This window comes from Lissotriton vulgaris, chromosome 7 (genome assembly GCF_964263255.1).
Source record: "Lissotriton vulgaris chromosome 7, aLisVul1.2, whole genome shotgun sequence".
NCBI lineage: Eukaryota > Metazoa > Chordata > Amphibia > Caudata > Salamandridae > Lissotriton > Lissotriton vulgaris.
The window spans coordinates 616097086-616119770 of NC_141695.1; the positions used below are offsets into that span (position 1 = coordinate 616097086).

At 44.1% G+C, this 22685-nt stretch overlaps 1 protein-coding gene across 2 annotated transcripts in view; it reads left to right on the forward strand.

The window, feature by feature from the left end:
* The first annotated feature begins 1112 nt into the window (after nucleotides 1-1112).
* GGA3 (golgi associated, gamma adaptin ear containing, ARF binding protein 3) overlaps nucleotides 1113-22685 on the forward strand; it is a 730479-nt gene continuing 708906 nt past the window's right edge. The window contains exon 1 of one of the 2 annotated variants that reach the window (XM_086930774.1): nucleotides 1113-1177. In XM_086930774.1, the coding sequence (XP_086786900.1) occupies nucleotides 1138-1177 (40 nt within the window). In that variant the 5' untranslated portion in view covers nucleotides 1113-1137. The remainder of the gene's footprint in view (nucleotides 1178-22685) is intronic. The other variant, XM_086930775.1, reaches the window with a different exon arrangement.

The following is a 22685-nucleotide window of genomic DNA, read 5'->3' on the forward strand; positions in this document are numbered from 1 at the left end:
AAAACGACTAACTGATGTGTAACCAGGAAAAACTTTGTCAGTGGCAACCAACCAGTGCCCAGAAACAATGACAGACTGATTATTTAGTCTTGATAAAGATGGTAGAATATCGATAAAAGCCATCGAAACGCGTTGACGCCACCTCTGCACAATCAAGGGAAACAAATCTACCCTGTAGACAAGATATAAAACGGATCCAGGTTTAGATTTTTTGATTGTCAGGTTCTCTGATGTGCAAAATTTAATGACTAATAAGGAATGTCTTTGTATGCTTCACCCCCTATGTGATTTCTCTTTATAGCCAACTAATGCTAATGAAAATTTGTTGTAAGCTAATGTGTTTTTAATTATTTATGTGTGTAAAAATTGTATTAATGAAATTGTAATGTGTTTTAATGCAGGCACGCAATGTGTTACTGGTTTTTAAAAAAAAGTGTAATATCTATGAAAAAACTTTTTTCTTTTTAACTAAAAATAAATTTTGAGCTACAGTACTTTGGTGTGGGTGTATTATAGTGTGTAGGACCCAGTGTTAATGTTTGGATAACCTATACTAATATATGGTATTTGTAACTTAAGCTTGTCCGCCAAGGGAACAACTTTCTTTACAGTTTAAAGTACCCTACTCCCCTGGTGTGCTAAGGGGTCTCTCTCAAATCTTAATACATTAGTCGGTGACAGAGTAGCTTAATTCTCCCATTGTTTGACAATCTCGCTGTTATTTCCCTTAATTGACGTGATTCAAGTTCAGCCAACATTCTTCCTTAAAGTAAGTCTGTTATTTCCATCTGTTCTGAAGGATGTTTAAAATATATTTTAAGTAGGGTGTGGGAATTAGGTAATAAACTACATTATTTCTGATTATTTAAAACTATTATTTCAGACTGGAGATGTTTAATGAACGCTATCTTTATTTCGAATACGGGTCGGTCCTTTCTTTTACTACAAGTCTGGGGTTATTTACAATCAGGTTTTGGGGGGCTATAAAGAGGTGCTATTTGTTTATTGTTGAACGTGTGTTAAAATCAATCTTGTCGAAAACTATCCTTTCCCGCCTTTCCTTTTCAGGTCCAGACTATTGATGCTGTTGGTTCGTTACCTCTCGCGAGACGCTGTACGAGAGTACGGCCGGTAAAGATGGCGGAGGCGGAAGGGGAGAGTCTGGAGTCCTGGCTGAGTGAGTGAATCTGGATGAAGGGATAAATGTCACCGAGAGGCTAGGATGCTGGAGACACCTAGGCCATCCCTCTATGTTTTATACCCGTGGAACAGTCTCAGTCGATCGCTTTATGGGCGGGATCGGACTCGCCGTCTTCTCTAAGTCACTGGGTGGCGATTTTAAAGGGGAACTGTGCTGCACGGGGCTGAGTGCAGCAAGCTTCCAGAATTATTCCATCGTTGTGCAACGGGCGGAAATGGGGCTCTTGAGTGCTGCGCCGTTAACGAGACGGATGCGGTCACCTAGACCCTCCCGTAATTTTACGTCTGGGTGCAGTATCCAGGGACTGTTACGTAGGTGTGGTGCGAGTAGGAGGATCTTTTTTCTTCATTGTTTATATAAAGGACGCATCCAGTTGTTTTCGGATTGGGGATTGGTTTTTGGCAAGTTCTTGACTCTATGAGGTAGGGGTGATAGTGGGGTCTTTGGGCAGGATAGGATGTAGACATGCTCGTGCAGCCGGGTGTCAGTGGGTTCCTGAATGGTTTGTTTATGGTGTCAGTGACTTCATGAGTGTTTGAAGCACGAGTCAGCGGCTTATTATATGCGTGGGTCTGAGCGTCTGTGAGACTCTGGTTAATGCAGTGAGACATAAGGCTGCGCCTGAGTGGTAGGGCTGACCACGCCTGCCTGACAACTATTTTTGCAGTGGTCTTGTATGTGAAACTTATTTTGCTCACATGTTGCATTTTGACAGATTGTTACAAGTTTAATAATGCATTTAAGTCCTGAATGTCGTATTTCTCTTGCAATGTTGCTCTCCAAAAGATTTAAAGTCAATGGGAACGAACACTTTTTTGTTTTGTATGGAATGCCTCCAGTTTACTTGGAGTTACTGACTTCTCAGAAACTGTTACATTTACAGCCTACACGATGGTTACTGTATTTCATTTATGAAATATGTTCAGTCCAGTGAATTTTGTTAAACTGCCCTTGCACACTGTCTAATACTTATGTAGTTACGGATTAGTTTATCAGGGTGCACTCAGATTGATACCATCCTGGATAATAAGATTTTCTTGGTGAAGAGTGAACTCAGTATTATCATAAATTCATTTGACCCGCAATAACCAGCTTTTGATAATTAATATAGGCCATACCGGATTTTTGTTAATCTCCTAAACTAGAATATGAGTCTGCATGTTGAGTTTTAGATGGAGACGTTTTGCTTTACTCCTACGTGTTAAAACTGACCGTTGTATCATACACATCTTTATTATGAACAGATGTAAAATGTCCATGGGAACTGTTAGTGAAATCTAAACAGACTTCGCTCACTTTTCTGTACTTCACAATATGAGTGTTTTGCTTAGATGCTTTCAAAACTTTTTTTTGTGGCCACTCTGATTGTTCTCATAGAAGTTAGTGCCGAGGTTGGTGTTGAAAGATGACTGCAAGCACTTCTTTAATTAAGTATAGTTAATTTATTTTCAGAGAACAGGGACAGCAACCGAACGCCTTCTGACCAGACTCCCAGCTGATTCTTGTAGAACATCAGTTGTCCAATCAGAACGCATATAGGCATTCTGGAATATAGGAGATGAGAACATAGAGAAAGGAATATGATCATAGAGTAACAATATAATTAAATGATTTACAACACATCTTCCTCTTTTAGAGACAGAAACAAATGAAGTAAGAATCTAAAGATAATGGAAAAAATAAGAATCACATAACCTATTAATCACAACAATAATCATTAAGATAAGCTGGTGGTCTACGTAGATAGGCATTCTGGAATATAGGAGATGAGAACATAGAGAAGAGACTATGATCATAGAGCAGGGGTGTGGAATTTAATAAAATATCTACTTGTCCATGGGGTAGGTTACTTCATAAATCTACTTGTCCTGTAACAAAATCCATTTGTCCCTTTTGTTCCATGCAATGCGGCAACAAATTATGGCAGCAATCTCATTATGTAAGAGCCCTGCTATAGCCTTTTTAGGTCTCGCCTGTCGATGCGCATGCGCATCGAGCTTGCGAGACTATGGGGGCTTAAACACTCTTTAACCAACTTGCAAGGAATCGTGGCGATTCCTTGCAGTGCCCGTGAAATTTAAGCTCCATGCGCATGCGCATTGAGCTTAAAAGCGCGTGCACATGCCCCCAGCCGCCTGCCTTGCACGTCTTTTCCCTCAGCCGCACTCCTCCCACACCCCCGCTCCGCCCCCTCCCCTGCCTGCCGTGTCGCAGCCCCCTCCCTCTCCCAGCACACCTCCCCCTCCAGCATACAACACGGAATTCAGGCTCCGCCAGCTCGTCGATTTTATTTTAGTACCAACCAATTGACATGTTCCTGTAACTTATTTAAAACTACCATATTTTATAAAACACAACTACGCCCAAATTATTTACTCATCACTTTCGCGGTGGCAAGTCTGCAATTCATGAAAGGGGGAATGGGAAGTCACCAAACATATGCTTTACTTGAAGTTTGACTTATTTTACTTAGCTTGGGGCTGTCGATTATTTGACAGTGAGCGCGACACGCATGAAAGGGTCTCCTTGAAGGAAATTCAGTTTCTTCAACAGGCACTCTGCTCAGCACCCCACCCTTCCCCCACACGTGACTGCTGCCTTCTTTTAAGCTACAAATGAAGCATACTTACTAACACTCAAACCTTCCTGCCTGAACAATTACCTTTACCGGCATATTACACCACGCTCCAGCACGTGTAACGTGTGGAGTTCAATCTCTTACCTAAATGTCATTTCAAAGTCACATCTGAAAAGAGCTTGCTTATAATGTATAATGGCGCTGACGCATGGCTGATATAGTTCACGTGATAAATAATGATAAACTTGTAACTTTCATTGTTTTACGCACAATTTCCGCAGGAGCATGATAAAAATTAAAACGTAGGAATTTTTTTAGGCTAACTGATCTATTTCACCCTCCCACCTCCAATTGATGGGCCAACAAATGACTATTAAAACACGGACTGAATTATCTCATTTTGTATAATTATAGTCACAATCCAAATGCTGGATTTAATGCGAGCAGCTTAATAAATCTACAAGAACCGCATTTTCGAATTGGAGTAGTGGGTCTCAATTTCGCATATGCACTAAAGGCACAGTGCTCACAAACTCTCAAAGGTTATCACGAACAGTAATAATCCTAATAAATATGAGGTCACAAGGGGAAATAGGAAATGGGGTCCTTTTCGTTCAGTCATTTCTTGCTGGCTGGCTGGCCAGCACTACAACAGTACCCAGTTCTTTTTAAGTCCTGCTAATAATCGTTTCCACGTGCTAACTTTAACTGATGTGCAACTTCACATGAGTAAATGGAACACAGCTGTGCAATTGCTCATTAAACATCCACATCCACCATCAACTCCACATCCACCGCCACATCCACCGCCACATCCACCACCACCACCACCACCACCGCATCCACCACCACCACCACCACCACCACCGCATCCACCACCACCACCACCACCACCACCGCATCCACCACCACCACCGCATCCACCATCACCACATCCACCACCACCACCACATCCACCATCAACTCCAAATCCACCTCCACATGCACCACCACAACCACTGCCACATACACTGCCACATCCACCGCCACCAGATCCACATCCACCGCCACATCCACCACCACATCCACCGCATGCACCACCACCGCACCCACCACCACCGCACCCACCACCACCGCACCCACCACCACCGCACCCACCACCACATCCACCACCGCACCCACCACCGCATCCACCACCACATACACCACCACACCCACCACCACCACTTTCACCACACCCACCACCACCGCATCCACCACCACTGCATCCACCAACACCACATCCATGACCACCATCGCATCCACCAACACATCCACCAACACATCCACCACCACCATATCCCCCAGATCCACCACATCTATATATGTGTGTGTGTGTGGCTCTGTGTGTGTGTAGGTGCAAATGCAATGTGCTTGGATTTTCGTCACAATAAAATACACTGAACATAATCTTCACAAAACTTATTTACAAACGGTTAAGGTATTGCCATTATAAATTAAAATAACTTTTAATTAAGTATTAATCATTTACAAAAATAAAAGCCATTGTGATTTGTAATATCAATACATCTAAGTCACGTAAATACAACACACATTGCATTACAAATGCTATAGGTGTCACATTTGCGAAAGTTAAAACTATTGACATTGTAACTGACAAAGCTATTAATTTTGCTATTTTAAAAACCAACACATAAATAAAAAAGTGTCATTTACAATAACAATCGCTCAAACTTTCCTAATGCGAGACCTATTGCATTTCCAATGCTTGTTGATTATGTCAGGGCTCATACCATAGTAGGGTTTGAATACTAGCAATTCCCAAGTTACGCAGAGCTACATACTGGGTCTGAAGGCAGTGGTAAGCAATAGATCCAGGGCTGGAATACCATTTTGAGTCTATGCAAACCTACTAACTTGCATGTCTTCAGGGTTTTCACCAACTCTTCTCTAATCTTTTCCCATACTGAGAAAGGTTGGGTATTTACCCGAGACAATGGCAGACATAAAACGTCTTCCAGGGCTGTGAAAAAGTGGTAAGAGGGAAAGTGAACTTGCATACTCGAGATTTTCGCATGAGCAAATCTACACACGCATATTTGCTCATGCTTAAAAGCAGTTGACAAATATTTTCTAGGAGAACTATTACTTGGACTACTTCTGTAAATTCTTGTGAATTCCCGAAATCCATACATCTGCACTCAATTCAAGGACATATACCATGGATGCACTTTTGACACTTTCTTTAATGATTGGGCCCCTAATTAGGTGTGGCGTTAACCATGACCTTTTGTGTTTATTAACATTCTGTCTCTCTCCATCTATGGGCTGGCTTCACTGTGAGTGACCGTATTCTGCACTTCCACGAGGAGCATATTAGCACATAAAGAAGTTTTGTTCAGTGCTAGGAACTACTGTGGCAATGTGTGCTTTTTGAGACCAAAAACAATTTTTGCTTTTGCCAATGTTTGTTATAATGGTGAAGGCACGGCAGCTCCCACACTAATAAGGTTTCACAAACACCATTACAAAACAATACACATTGGCAAAACTAAAAGGCTGACCACCAATTTCAGACCAACTGGCTTTGCCAGTACTTGTTTATTTTTATGTTACCCATAATCTTATTTAGAGTGTTTACACTTATTTTACATTATGAATATTTTGTGGGATATACTAGCATACATCAATCTATTTTACTAAATGAGGCTGCAAAGAAATGGTACCTAAAATTTTACATAGTCCTCGCAAAATGATTTTTTCCTCTGCATTTTTTAATGAACATTTTATTTTGAAAGTAAAGAATCATCAATCTTGCTTTCAAGCTTCTGCAAATATTTGCATCTAATCAGAGAGCATTATATATAGCCCCATATTGCTAAACTTTGCAAATGTTTATACCCATTTTTACACTGGAACCATTGTCAGTAGTGGAGTCCGAGCTTACAACATTTACTTAGAGCACTCACCCTAATTAGAAAGGCTTTGCATTACTAAACCATAAATACAAATTTGAACTGCATTAACACATGGACACAAGTATTACCTTAACTGCCGGCAATTCCCTTCCCTGGTCCAGAATGTGGTACTGCAAACTGGCAATCCAACAGTTCGTGCTTTAGGGGGGGGAGGTTGGGCCCACTTGTCCCAAGCACAAAATACACATGAAAACTTGTTGCCTTTGACCCCAAACAATATGTACTGGGAGTCTGGCTATAGAAATTTCACATCCCTGATAGAGTAACAATATAATTAAATGATTTACAACAGTTGGCTCAAAGTAGGACTACTCCAAACAGGAGCATGCTGAAACGTGAAGACTGCGCCTGAATATCATCAGCCTTCTGGAGTAGCACTCAGCTAGAGCCAAAAGGACAAGGCCCTACCTAGATTCCCTGTATTAAACAGAATCTGTTGATTTGCCTCCCCTTCCAATTTTCAACTTGCATAGTGCACAGGAAGATGTAATCACCAGATTCTTGCTAACATATAACAAGTGACTAATAAAGGCAGCCATGCCTCCATCATCCTTCACAACTTTGTGTAAGGGGATGCTCTCTACCTCAGGAATGCAGGTCATGTAGCTCCACTGTCTGTGGAGACTGTACCGCAACCTTCATCATGGGCTGTTTTACCTGCGGTATCCAAATCAGATCCCACTAGTCTATGCATCCATTCACTCAAAAACAATTGAATCCTCCTACCAGTCACACAGCATGCACATATGAATGTTAGCGCAGGGCGTGGGTGTTTGTTTGTGGGGCCTATAGGTACCACTCCTACCTGAACTGAGAAAAGGTCTTCTGTCTTTCAGCTTTAATAGTACTTGTTTTGCTATGGTGTTTTTAAATTTTTTTTTTTAACTATTGGGTTATCTGTTGGGACCCCGCCAATTTAATAAAGGAAATAAAGAAAACTAAAGGTAAAAGTATTTTTGGTTGTCAAAAGCCCATTTTGCCACAATGCAATGTGTGCTAACAATAGCACACATTGCCATAGTAGTTCCTGGCACTGAAGGAAAATACTTAGTGTATGAACGAGCTCTATTTGAAAGGGTGGATTGCTGTCACTCACAGTGAAGTTAACCATTGACTGCAGTGGGCAGACTAATTGTTCAATGCAGTAGTGGGTGGAGGAAAAATGTGAATGATACAATAAAATACCAGTGGATGGAGAGAGCTAAGTCAAAGCACCTGTAAGTATGTGTATTACAGACATAATTTTAGCAAAATTGTAAGATCTTGGCTAATGCCGGACCTAAAAATCGTACGCTCCCACCACTGCTTAATGTGTATGACCAAGGCTATCTAGAGTGGTCTCGTGTTCACTAGAGAGCTGTTTTTTGTACCCCACTAGACCACAGAGCTAAACTCTAGGTCTCAAACCATGACGAAATGCCTAGGCCTTAGCACTCGTGCTTGATTTGTCATGTGTACTGGGGAAAATTTTTTTGAATAACCTACATCTGTGATCTCTCAGGACAGAGTAGCATTTCTACTTATGTGTCCAAGTCAGAAACCTACGTTTTTTGTCGGGATCAGAACCTTTTACTAGCCATCAAGTTAGCAAGCATTCTTCCACCGGATTCCATCAATGGCGAATTCTATGAAAGATTTTATTTTATCCTTCAGGTGAATCATGGTCCAAACATTGATTTAATTGAGATAAGTCTACTGCAGCTTCCTCTACTTGAGACTTCTGTCCAGACTTCTCTCTTGTCAGCGACACATTCAAAATGTGAAAGTTAGTTTCATTTTCAATCTTCCTTGTGATTCTCCCATCTCTCCTTCAATTGCTTCGCTTCACCGGTACTAATTTCCAGACACAGTCTTAAAACGTTGTAAATATTCCACTGTGTATTACAGTTTTGGACCGCTTTACCTATGCAATGAGTTGGGTTCCTGCAAGCCATCAATAACTCCTAGAACAGCTTCTTCTCTCACAAACTTTAGTTCCTTAGATCGTACATCAAAGACAGGATGGGTGTTCTTTATTTTGTATTTGGCACTCAGATACTGAAGTTTCTTATCTCTTACTCTGTACTTCATGTCTGACCACTTAGTCTTCAGAAAGCTCTCAACACTGACTTTTCTCACTGGACATCTAAGCCTGTTGTTTGCTCTCCAGTCCAAGGCGGGCTGCAGAAACTTAGCTGTTCCCTAAAGAGTCAACAAAATGGCCAGGTAGCATCTCTGGCACCTTTGTCAACCAAATAGAAGGAATATCAAGGAAAGGCTACACTGTTGATCCATTGAGCAACTGTAGTATGCTGCAAGGCCGCTGCTGAACAGGCTGCAGTCCTGATAAATCAGCCCATGGTTTATCAGCTGCAGCAGAAGACTTTAACTAGTATGCTTCAACATACGTAATTATGTTGGACTAGAAGTGTCTGCGCCATTCTTTGCTATCAAACATGGTAGAGTACTGCCCTATTACTTCATGGCAGTGACCAGAAGTTTGGGAATTCTTCTTAAAATAGGTTCCGGATGGGAAATATATTGATCTATGTAACAACTGATCTAGCTAAATTTCAACAGGCCAATTTGGGGAGAATCAAAGAGGAGCTAAACATAGTTATGTCCCACTGGAAAAGCCTTCCTATGACACTGTTGGACACAGCAACCCTATATAAGATAATTTTACTCCCAAGTTGCTGTACATGTTACAAAACATGGCTTATGAGGTCCCAGATATCTTCTTTCAGAGGGTAGATGGGAAGGCTGTCACAGCTGATCCTATAGGATGGTGGAATGCCCAAGCTAGTGCTACATACACAAACAAGGAGCTCATATGATGGGGGAATTGTCCTTTCTACTTAGCAGTTTTACTACTGGGCAGCTCAGTTAACTGTGATGAATGAGCGGGCCTTCGCCTCCCAAGAGTAACCTGTCCTACTGGTAGATAAATGAGCAATGGGCGAGAGGGGATAAGTAAGCAAGATATGTGGCAGGGACTGCAATCCAGTCCTAACGTCTCTAGCCACTTTTGATGAAATCCTGGAAGAAGGCTACTAAGAAGACCATGACAGAGGATGTAGCCTTGCGGCTATATCGGTCGACGTCGAAGCTGGGGAACCTGGTTCGAGTCTTGGCTATGACGCTCAACATCCTGTGATTCTGGGCAAATCACTTAATCTCCCAGTGCTTAAGAAAATATGAATGTGTCCTTGTGTAACAAATCTGGTGCTATGTAAAGCGCTCTGACACCGGATTTATCGGGTCTAGTTTGCGCTATATAAAACTCCCCCCCCCCCCCCCCCCCCCCCAAAAAAAAACGATGGGATGCTAACTAACGCTCAACACCCCAGTGAGGTTCAGACCTCCTTGCAGACTAGAAGAGCCTCACGAGGCATCCTCTGTGGGACCTGCTGGGAATGTTCCTTTTCACTGTTACAGGTAATAATGCAAAATACAGATAGACCGATTAACCCCTTCTGTACGGCCGACGGGAGCACTCCCTCCCCAGTGCTGCCAACGGCCGACGCAGCCCCGCCCACCTTTCAGAATGCCTGCACCGTGGTGGAAAAACCGCTGCGGTTAAGGCGTTAAGATTCAAGTGGGCGAGGGACTCCTGATAGGTTTGTTAATGCAAGAGTTGTACTTACTTGCAGGGTACACTGTTACTAATATAAAATTGTTACCAACATAATTTACAAAATGGGGCGTCTGTGACAGTATATCTGGCTGGTTGTGTCTTGGTCTCTTGTCTGTAAAATTGTTGGACATGTTAATAAAAATAATACAAAAAAAATGTAGTTTGCAGTTGTCCGGTTTGGACTACTCCATCCCGGAGTGATGAGCGAGGATTAGTGCACATGTCTGTTATGCCTTGAATGTGTATAGCTATAGTGCTGCTAAGTCTGCTATAACAAGCTCTGTGACAAACAGCTGTTAAGGTGGTTGTGTGGTGTATCTCCCATTTTTCAGAGATGCGTACAGTTGGCAAATTTTTGTTGTATTTCGATGAGGTTTATGAAGCTTGGTAGTGCTGGCATGCGGGTGCAGAAGGCTGGTAATGGGCTCTTGAATGTGAGGTAAAAAGCCAACTTCGCCACTCATGAATATCAAAAGAATTTAAATATCCCCTTTGACAGCCATAATAATGACCCTGTATTGTCATACCTTGCCTTCTCTCCCCCAAATTTTATTGGCTTACCCTGACTACCAAGTAATTTCTTATTTCTGTAAATATGTGATTTTTGTCATGAATTGGGAGTTTCTGCTTGCTGGTATATGAGCATCATATTCTTTCAGTTATACTTTGACCACCCAATCTGAAACTTTGTTCTTGTGGATTAACTTGTGTATATACATACAATTTACAAGTTTCCAAGGATGGGATGCAGAATAACTTATGGTTTCCAGTTACACCACACATCTAAATCACTGGTTTACTCCTCTTTAATTGTTTTCTGTTCATACATTTCTAAAGCAGTTCTTGCAAGGGAAAATATGCTGGGACAAATCAAAAATGTCCCTTAACTAAGGGGCCTATTATGACTCATTGTGACGTAGCGGTCTTGCGACCGCCCCATTACGACCCTACTGATCGTGCCGCCTTAAGACTGCAGACTCTGCCAGTGGTGTGGCGATCCAGAGGCACCTATATGCTTGTCTGGAGCGCCGTGGTCCCGCCAAGCGTATTGAGACTTTCCTCACGGCCACTGTTTTTATGGAGGTCTTTCCTCCATGAAAACTGGTTGTGAGGAAAGAAACGGGGCTCTACAGGGCCCCCTTGTGCCCCACGCCCTGTGGATGCACAACATGTGTGCATGCACAGCATCATATTTTCAGTCTATACCGTGCAGGAGCTTCATTTGATGTTCCCATAGGAGTGCCTATTTTATAGGCACAGCCATGGGAACGCCAAAGGAAAAGCCCACCAATTACTTAAAAAGTCAAAATACGGCAGGCGGTTTGGTTTCCACATGGGTTTGGCGGCAGGGCTGTCCCGCTGCCACACTGTCAAACTCGTAATCGAGCCCTTAGAGTCTAACATTGGCTGAAAACACTCTTTTCAACTAAGCCTGGTATTTTGCACATGTCTCAGAATCAGCTTTTTAGACATGGGACCAGCCAAGTTTTTTAATTATTCTTGTGAAGTGCTTCATCCACATATTCCTACAGAGTGACTGGTCTCTTCAGAACCTTCAATACAATTTATTGGCATAATCCAATATGACATCGCTTGATCCAAGATTTTCAATCCAAGAATTATTCTCTTTCCTTTCATGCAGAGATACCACAGGAACACCGTTTTAACACTGTTAGATTATATATATATATATATATATATATATATATATATAGCTAGCTATCTCAAAAGAGCCTCCGCACTTAGAAATGCACTCCACAAGGAAATCTTCAACAGAACCCTTTTATTTGCAGGACGCGGTTCAATAGGCCAGGTAATTTATCTCCCCTACGCGTTTCAGTGCCACCTGCACCTTAATCATGGGGCTCCAGGCAGTTGGAAAATGGGGACTGGATTTCCACCTATATGACCCTATTGGCACGTGTCTTCCAGTAAACAGCATGCCGGGAGTGGAAGTCCCGATTATTCTCCCCCAGTGGAGTCCGTATTGCCATAGAAATTCATCTGCCAATGTTCCAATATCCAGTCCTTGTTTTCTACACACGGCAGCTCCAGCCGTGAGAACTGCACCGCCGCAAATTGAGGAAGCGGTTCTCATGAACCAGGAGCCCACCGGAGGGCTGTGAATATTGGAACATTGGCAGATGAATTTTTGTTGGCAAGATGGACTCCACTGGGGGAGAATAATCGGGACTTCCACTACCGGCATGCTGTTTACTGGAAGACACGTGCCAATAGGGTCATATAGTTGGAAATCCAGTCCCCGTTTTCCAACTACCTGGAGCCCCATGATTAAGGTGCAGGTGGCACTGAAACGCGTAGGGGGGATAAATTGCCTGGCCTATTGAACCGCGTCCTGCAAATAAAGGGTTCTGTTGAACATTTCCTTGTGGAGTGCATTTCTAAGCGCGGAGGCTCTTTTGAAATAAAAAAAAAAAAAAAAATATATATATATATATATATATATATATAATATATTTTTCCTGTGCGATGCTCCCTTTCTCCGGACCATAAACGAGGCGCACACCAGAGGGAATTTTTTCAATTTTATTCCGCAACAAAAAAGCCCAACAGGTGCGTTTCGGCTACACGCCTTTGTCAATGTCGGGTAGGTAATGAAATGTAACATATTTATTTAACAAACAATAAAGTTCATGTCGTGAAAAAATAGGGAAAGTTGAAATCAACGAGGGGCAAACACATAAAACTTTCTCTGTGTTACCGTGGTGGCCATTTTGTAGTGTATATCGAATTCATTGTTCTTAATGTACTGCCACTTTTTAACCACTCAATATCCATCAATGTGATTATACACATTATATACATTTGTAAACATAGGCGCAATTCATAGTTGGGTGTGACTACTTTCATTTTCGACACAATTCATTATCATAGTGTTCAATTGTTATACCTTTCAACAATTCATATCAGAGATCCTCAGTCCCTGTTCAGACAATCTAGGCCTGGATGAGCATTTAGCCTAAGCCATGTGTATTCTAATAAATTCAGTTTATTGTTGATAGGAGTCTCCCCTCTCTCATCTTTGCAACTCGGTCCTCTCAGGACCAAACCGGACAAAATAAAGCGATCATAAGGATATGTGAGGTGGCCATTTCTTCGAAAATAGGCAATTACTTACATTGTCTACCTCCATTCTTATCAGCAACTAGTCATGTGGTGAATGTCTATATCTCCCCTGGTTCACCAACGAACTCGAGGAATCCAAGAAGAACTGCCGCACCCTCGAGAAAGCCTGGCGACTCGACCAGACCACAGACAACAGGACCGCCCTCAAGCACGCCACCCGCAAACACCACCAGCTGATCCGCGCCACCAAGAAGTCGGCACTCAAAGAATGACTGGACAACAACGCCCACGACAGCAAGGAACTCTTCAGCATCGTCAAAGAGTTCTCCAACCCCAGCGCCGGAAACAACAACATCACTCACTCGCAAGACCTCTGCGACTCACTCGCCTCGTTCTTCCACAGCAAGATCGCAGACATACACCACAGCTTTGACGCACAGACCACGCACCCTACCGCCGAACCAACGCCCGCAACCACCACCCTCTGCAACTGGTTCCCGATCAACACCGAAGACACCACCCGCACGATGAACTCCATCCACTCCGGATCACCAACCGACCCCTGCCCACACCACGTCTTCAACAAAGCCGACGCCATCATCGCACCCCATCTCCGGGACATCATCAACTCCTCCTTCCACACCGCCACCTTCCCGGAGAGCTGGAAGCACGCCGAGCTTACCGCCCTCCTGAAGAAGCCAACGGCGGACCCCACCGATCTCAAGAACTACCGTCCCATCTCGCTCCTTCCCTTTCCGGCCAAAGTCATCGAGAAGACCGTCAACAGACAGCTGGCCGCCTTCCTCGAGACGAATGGATCCCTCGACCCCTCGCAGTCCGGGTTTCGGGTCAACCACAGAACCGAGACCGCTCTAATCGCAGCCACCGACGACATCAGAACCCTGATCGACAACGGGGAAACAGCGGCCCTCATCCTCTTGGACCTCTCTGCGGCGTTCGACACAGTCTGCCACCGCACCCTAGTGAAGCGCCTCAGCAACATCTGAATCCGAGAGAAAGCATTGGAGTGGATCATCTCGTTCCTCGCCGGAAGAACCCAGAGAGTACGCTTCCCCCGTTCAGATCCGAGGCCACCGAAGTCATCTGCGGCGTACCACAAGGATCATCACTCAGTCCAACCCTCTTCAACGTCTACATGAGCCCCCTCGCAGCCTTCGCACGCCAATATGACCTCTACGCCGACGACACCCAGCTGATCCTCTCCCTCACCAACGACCCCACCACCGCCAGAGCCAACCTACACGAAGGGATGAAAGACGTCGCCGACTGGATGAGGAGCAGCCGCCTTAAACTGAACTCAGACAAGACGGAAGTCCTCATCCTAGGCTCATCCCCCTCCGCCTGGGACGACTCATGGTGGCCACCGGCCCTGGGAAACGCACCCACACCTACGAACCAGGCACGTAACCTGGGCTTCATCCTGGACTCCTCCCTGTCGATGACCAGACAAGTCAACGCCGTCTCATCTTTGTGCTTCAACACCCTGCGCATGCTCCGCAAGATCTTCAGATGGATCCCCACCGAAACCAGGAAGACCGTCACCCAGGCACTCGTCACCAGCCGACTGGACTACGGGAACACCCTCTACGCCGGAACCACAGCCAAACTTCAAAAAAGACTCCAGCGCATCCAGAACGCCTCCGCATGACTCATCCTGGACATCCCCTGACACAGCCACTTCACCGGACACCTGAGAGACCTGCAATAGCTCCCCGTCAGCAAGAGAATCACGTTCAGACTCCTGACCACGCAAACAATGCTCGCCACGACCTGGGCCCCAAGTACCTCAACGACCGCATGACCTTCTACACGCCCACCCGCCAGCTATGATCAACCAGCCACGCCCTCGCCACCGTAACACGCATCCGCAGAGCCACCGCCGGAGGAAGATCCTTCTCCTACCTGGCAGCCAAGACCTGGAACTCCCTCCCCACCCACCTTCGGCGAACCCAGGACCATCTCTCCTTCAGGAAACAGCTCAAGACCTGGCTGTTCGAGCAGTAACATACCCCCCCAGCGCCTTGAGACCCTCCCGGGTGAGTAGCGCGCTTTATAAATGCCGTGATTGATTGATTGATTGACTATATCTCCATTGTTACGTGCTGATCCTCCCACCCCTACTTTCCATCTGGTGTGGCGTGCTGTTCTAAATCATTCCTTTTTCTTTCTCCCTGTTTTCAATTCAGATTTTTCTTGTTTCCAGAATCCTACTACTGGTTTGTTCTAAATGTCACTGCCTTCATATGTGTACCCATAGTTCCTCTTCATTGTTCAATCCTGTGGGACTCTTGGACTGCAACTCCATTATATACTTGGACTCAAGTTTCCGCAGTTTTTTAACTCTGTCCCCTCCTCTCTCATCTTTCGGGATATAATCCGTACAGAAGTACCTGAGTAGATTTGAATTGGACTTGTGGTGCTCCAGAAAATGGCGTGCCACCGGATATACAGTATCCCGATTTTTAATAGCACGCATGTGTTCGAGCACTCTTTTCTTTGCCGGGTGAATCGTGTTCCCTACATAATTCAATCTGCATGGGCATGTCAGACCGTATACCGCAAATTCAGTATTGCAGTTCATGAGCTTGTTTATTTTCTTTTTAGTTTTCCTGCCTGGAATAGTGAACTCCTTCACTTTTTGTCCATTTCTGCACGCTTTGCAGTTCATGCAAGGAAAGTATCCAGTTATAGTGTCTTTCCTTTTTGGATTTTTGGAGAAATGACTCCTCACCAGATGGGAACTAAGTGCTGACCCTCTTCTGTATGTGATTAGGGGTGCTTCTGGTAAGTGTTTTCCTAGGTAGTATCTAATTTCAGCACTTTCCAATTTTTGCGGAAGATTTGTAAAATCGCTGACGATTGTGCTGAGTAATCATGCTCAGCTACGCTATATATATATATATATATATATATATATATATATATTTTTTTTTTTTCCCACAACCTCTCTCGCCAGAGGGACAAACGGGTCGCACTCCCCTGGTCGCTTTTGCAATTTTTTCTTTATTTTCTTTACATTTCTTAATGCGGCAAAGTGCAATTAAGGATCTACTTGTTTCGGTATATACACATAGCAATGAGATATAGTTAATTAAATATTACATCACTTCCTGTCGGGTGATACAAGTGCCTTAATGCATTTTGGGAGATGTAGTTTTTACTTTTTTTCTTTTTCAATTAAAACTTTGTTGTCCCATTTGTTTTGTTCTGTTCAGAACTCTAATGCCATAACGTTCTTTCTGCATAAGGGAATACTAATGTTCTGATCCCTCCAGTGGGGTTTCATAACACATTCTCCCATTATTTCACCTCCTTCATCGCAGAAAGCGCGGATGATTTCTCCTTATTACCCTCTAGTGGGTAAATAATCTCATTATTTTCATAGAGAGTTTATGTTCTCCTTTTTTCCTCCTGCATTAGAGTACCAAAACACTTAGGGTAATTTCTTAGAATAGTTTCAGAGAAGCTTTTACAAATGAATATATAATTCATCTGATTGGTTTAACCCATGTGGGCTCAATGTTCGTAAATTTAGAATATGGCGGGATTCTTCCTGTCTCAACAGTTTTTCTCTATCTCCGCCTCTCTCATTCGTAGCCACTGTTTCAATTCCAAAGAATTTAAGCTTTTTCCAGTCATTTTTGTGACAGGGTTCCATGTGCTTCGCCACTGCATTTGTTCTCTCCTGATGTTCCCTAGTTCGGATGTGTTCCATTATTCGCTTTTTATGTTCACATACAGTACTTCCCACGTATCTCAGCGGGCATGCGCATTCCACCACATATATCACATATTGTGTTTTGCAAGTGATTAATTCTCGAATTTCCCATGTCTTTTAATTTGCCAATTCCACTTCTTTTGTTGGCTTAGCAATTTGGCACGCTTTGCATGCATAAAATTTTACAAATCCCGTAGTTTTGAGCCATGTTCCATCTTTTTTGTTTTTTCTAAAATGGCTATGAATTAGTTGATCTTTCAAATTTTTGACCCTTCTATTTGTAATTATTGGATGTTGTCCCATAATAAATCTATTATCTATTAATACATTTATTATGTTAAGAGTCTGGATGATATATTGAACCAATTGCCTATTGTTAGAACCTGGGGTAGCCTGGCCTAGGGCAAGACATTCATTTCAGAGGCACAGTGTGAAGGTTGCAGACCACCCAATAGTAAAACCACGCAATGACACTCAAAAAGAAAACGCTACACCAAAATGTGGAAAAATAAGTACTGCTTTATAAAAATAATATTCTCTTTGTTGTCAAAATATACAGCTTAGGACATTTCAGGATATTTTAGTATCGGCAATTATACTTCTTAAACTGCTAAGCAAATTATCAGTTAGATTCCAAATTACATTACATTTGCCAGAAAATCAATAATGGCACTTTCAAAAATATCAAATCACCACATTAAACAGAATTAGCAGTACATCTCATTAAGCTCTATACTTATTTAAACTTTGCTATTATGACTTCCTTTTAGTGATTACCACTCAGTACAGTTTCAGTCATGAAATTGTTACAATCTCTATAGAAATGCTAACTTAAATCATCAATTAACATCCCTAGTACATTTTTAATCAATCTCAGAATTAGTTAGATAAGGTTACTATGTAGTACACAATATTTGTCTCCTACAGCACTACTAGCCCCTTCTTTCTCGTACACAGTTACAGAAGCTTTCAAAATTACCGGATTCTACCTTGACACCAGCAACCTTCCTTTGCTATTTGCTCTCTCAAGCTACTCCCCTCACCATTTCACTCTGTGGAAGGACACAACTAATGACCAATGTGTCTCCCTGCAGGCTTGAGCACCACTTAATTGTGTGGAAGTCACTCCCCCACGTGTCTACCTCCTTACTTGTGATTCACGAAGCTGGAATATTCCTGCGCCAGAGGTAAGGGGGGAAACAACCGTTCCGGCCAAGGAAACGAGTGCGGCAAGGCTCTCTCTCTCGCTTTTCCAAGCTCCCCTGCTCTCTCCTCCCTACTCGGGCCAGCTCCTCTGCTTGGCGCTCGAGTGGAAGGTATGCCAATTTCCAAATGCCCTCAGGCCACTACCGGGCCTCTCAGCTTCCCCCTCCCTGCTCGGCCAGCTCCTCTGCGTGGCGCGCGAGCAGAGGGAGAAGGCGGGACTCTCACTCAGACTACTGAGGCAGCCGGCGCTCCTTCGTGATGCTCGGCGGGGCCAATACCCTCGCGGACATGCGCAGTAGCGCTCGCTCTGATGCTGCTTCACTCTGCCCCCGCTCACAGGAAGGACGCGTCCACCCGGGCCTGCTCGATCCTAGGCCCCTCCTGCGCCCGGGATACTACAGTGCTTGGGCATGCGCGAGGAAGCAGCGTCTCCACACTGGAGATCGCGCACTCGCGTCAGCGCCTCCCCTCTCTCTCCTCACCTCCGAGGACCGGGGAAACCACTTCAGGACGGCTCCTCACCTCAGAATCCAGCCAATGCTCCGCACGGCGCCGCTTAACCCGCGCCGGTCAGGGGGGCAGTACGGCCGGTCACTTCACTGCCCCCGCTCTCTCTCAGCACCTACACGCCGATTCCAGAGCAGAGTGGCTCCTCGTCCCACTGCCTCCACTACCACAGGTAGGAAGAGGGACACGGTGGGGATGTGGCGCTAGGGGGGGGGGGGGGGTTTCCAGCAGTCGGTCAGCAACCAATTAATGAACTGAGCAAGGGGGAGGGGCACCAGGATTAGCCCCACTTCGTTTGGGACCCTTGCTGCAACAGTCTCACTGGGATCCTTATACTGGAACAGTCTCTTTGGGATCCTTATGCTGGGCAGAGGACTACACTCTTCAGTGCTGCAGTCTCCTTCTCCTGGTCACTTCCCTACTCTTCCAGTCAAGGGATTAGACAGGCGCCCAGGGTCTCCAGTAACCCTCAACAGCGGGGTCAGGACAAATAACCCAGAGGGGGTAGGGGGGTGGATCAATAAGGTAGCTTCCCAGTCTAGGAGGTCAACCCTTTGTCTAGCCTCTTCCCACTCTTAGCTACAGCCTGTCCTCCAGCTGACTCTCTCTGGCAAGACAAAATGGCTGCCCCGCATTCCGCCTTATATAGGCTGACCCTCAGTGGTCCAGAATGGACCATAAGGTTCTAGAACGCCCTATGCTAGGCTATGGCCAAGTTCTGAATGTGACAGTTAGGGCAGTTGGTAGCCACCATTTTGTGTGGTTCCAACTTTCCTGTCAGAACAGGCCTCTGGGCCTGAGGTGAAAAATTATGAGGGGGAAAAAGAACACCTATCCCCCTGGCCAACACCTATAAAAAGTCAGTGGACAAAAATTATCAAGGGTATGAGGGGGAAAAAAGGGGACAAAATAAATAAAAAAAATAGGAGGGACTACGCCAAAAAGCCAGACAGGTCTAACACCTATGTATTTTGATTAGTTGTTTTAGTTGAACTAATAGTTCTGCACCTGACATTTCTTCAATGGCAGGATGTGGTGTATAGCTGGCTAAAACCAGCCATGTTGCTCCTTGTCTACCTAGTGGACTGAGCCTGGTAATGTGATTTTGATGTTGTAGGTTACCTTTAAACCAGAGCACATGCTCTTGGTATGTTAAGTCACACTTAATTATAGCATCCTCGAAAGGAGTATATTCCGCTGGAGGTTCCTCTACGTTGTACAAGTGGAACACGTGTTACTGGATTTGCTTCAGGGAAGACAATCCATGAATAGAATACCTCTGTCTGCCGATATTCATGTGCCTCTATGACAAAAATTACCCTACCACCTCTAGATGATAGGCCATTTGTTATAAGCTTTATAGTGATGATTTTCCGGGATGATTATCGTATCCGGGTCGGTTTCCTGGAAACCTGTAATGTCTAAACCCTGTTGGTTTGCAGTTGCTACAGCTCCACCGGTTGCGTTGTCGCCGTTACGCGACATTGTTTAATGAAAGTTTGCAGAGCAAGTTTCAAGGAAACAAAGATAAGGTGCTCAATATTTTGGAACACTGTATCCTTCAACGTTGAACAAACCAAAAACTAATACATAGGATTTTCGTCCTACTCAGTAATGGCGGATATTTTATCCTTTTACCCACTCCAGACGTCTATTGGAGTATTTTACGGGAAAAAGAGGTCTCTGTGAAAAGCACGGCTGAGTTACTCTAGTATCTAGCGTTAAATTAGTGCCTTACCAAACGTTGGGCGCCATGTAGTATAGTTCCTATATTCCCAATAGGCTCTGCGCATTGGAATAATATATCCTATAGATTTGATGATGGACTTATGTCGACTAGGTCTCTATAGAATATATTAGACTTAAATGTGAGTGTAGCTAGCTCAGAGGTCACTAGAAGCTTTCTCGAATACACAAGAACGTATTCGTTTCTGACAACCGCATAAACATGACCACTTTGTTTCCCCAATATTAAACGTATCTTCAGAGTCGTGGAAACAATAGATGGATATTTCACTCAGTCAATCGTGCATGCTTCATTTCATCAGAGGCACAGAGAAATAGAGAGAAGGGCGTTTTCAATAAAAGGATTTATTGAACAGTCTTCTTTCTCATGCAAAAGAAATGAACTGCTACAATCATAATACTAGTTGCAAAGTATAAAGCGTACAGTAAGAAGAGTATTATAAAATAATACTGTAAAAGCATTGTATGGTTTTTAAGCCGTAGATAAATGCATACATAAATAACAAAGCTAAAAGTACTCAACTGGTGTTTCTAAAATAGGCCTACCCCAATGTACCTAACCTAAGTCTAGTACGAGGGAAGGAGTAAGTATGGTGTAGCATAGGTTTAGTTTGTTTTTGCCAAGAATCTAACCAAGAGTTCTCGTGGGGTCTAATCCGCTCCGTACCTTGGTTTTAGAATGTCGGAGGTCTGGTATCTGTCTCGGGACTCGATTTCCCAACACCCTGCGAGGGGAGCTTGGAAACACTGGAGCTGGATTCTCAGCGAGAGAAAGGACAGCTTCTCTGTCAGTGCGTCAGCTGGAGGGTCTGATTCCTTCTGCACTTGCTGTAGCGAGCTGCTTCGGGCAAGTAGATAGTAGAGCTGCTACGAACCACTGTGTGTTTGCTAGGGCAAGTGTAGGCATATTTATACCTTGACGGTACATTGTTTGACGTAAAGTCGGACATAATAACGTCACCAAAGAACCCCAAGGGAATGGTAGTTTTTTTTTAACCACATGTTAGGCTAACATGAGTCACACGACGCACGCAATATTTTAGTAAGTAACTGAACATTTGAGAATTTATATTAGATTATAGATGTGCAAAATCCACATCCACTTCAAATTTCTTTGAGAACGCCATGATTTCTAGGACAAATCAATATTCAAGCAAGGGGATGTCCCGGACTGCTGAAGCAGAGTGTTCCAAGAAATCGTTGTGGCTTTTTAGAACGAGTGGAAGTACCCATGCCTGTATTTAAATTGCATGGGTTATGTCTAAATATGGTTATGATTTCTATGCCTATATAAGGGCAATGTGAATTGTACCTATATAAGGGCATGGATCAGTAATTTTGCTCGGATTCTCAAATGCTACACAACACTGTCACTGCATATGTATGAGCGTATGGCGTGTATGAGACTTATGTAGTAGTAGCTTTGCGAGTCATGGAGGTCATATTCCTTCTTGAGATAAGCAAACGTTCGTGGGCGGTCTCTTTTCAAATGTCTCCCATATTTTCAATGCCAATTAACTTCCACCCACTGAAACCGGTCAACTTTGTCACCTCTCTCAACTGGTCTCTGAGCCATAGAGGGGTTCTACCAGTCAGTGTGTCCGTCCACCCCAGGAACTTATTTGCCTCTCTCCAGCACTGATCTACTACCCTGGTGTGTGCGGGCCACTACACCCGCGATCTCCGGGCATAGAGAAGGGGCTAACAGTGCCCCCCCCCCCGCATGACCATCCTATCCACTCTAGAAGCAGGTTCAGAACTGGCAGTGAATACCCAGTCGTTGACCACTTGAAGCTGCGAGGCCCAATAATACAGTTTGACATCTGGAAGCGCCAGGCCACCATTGTATACCCCACTGGTAAGCTTGTGTAGCGCTATTCTCGGGGGCCCACCATCCCACAGCAATGTCCGTACCGCATGCAATATTCGTTTAAATATAATCGGTGGGACAGGATATGGTGTATTCTGCAGTGTATATATAAGAGCCTCGGCAGCGCAAGCATCTTAAATAATTCCGCCTGGCCCATGAGGAAGAGAGGCAGTGATCG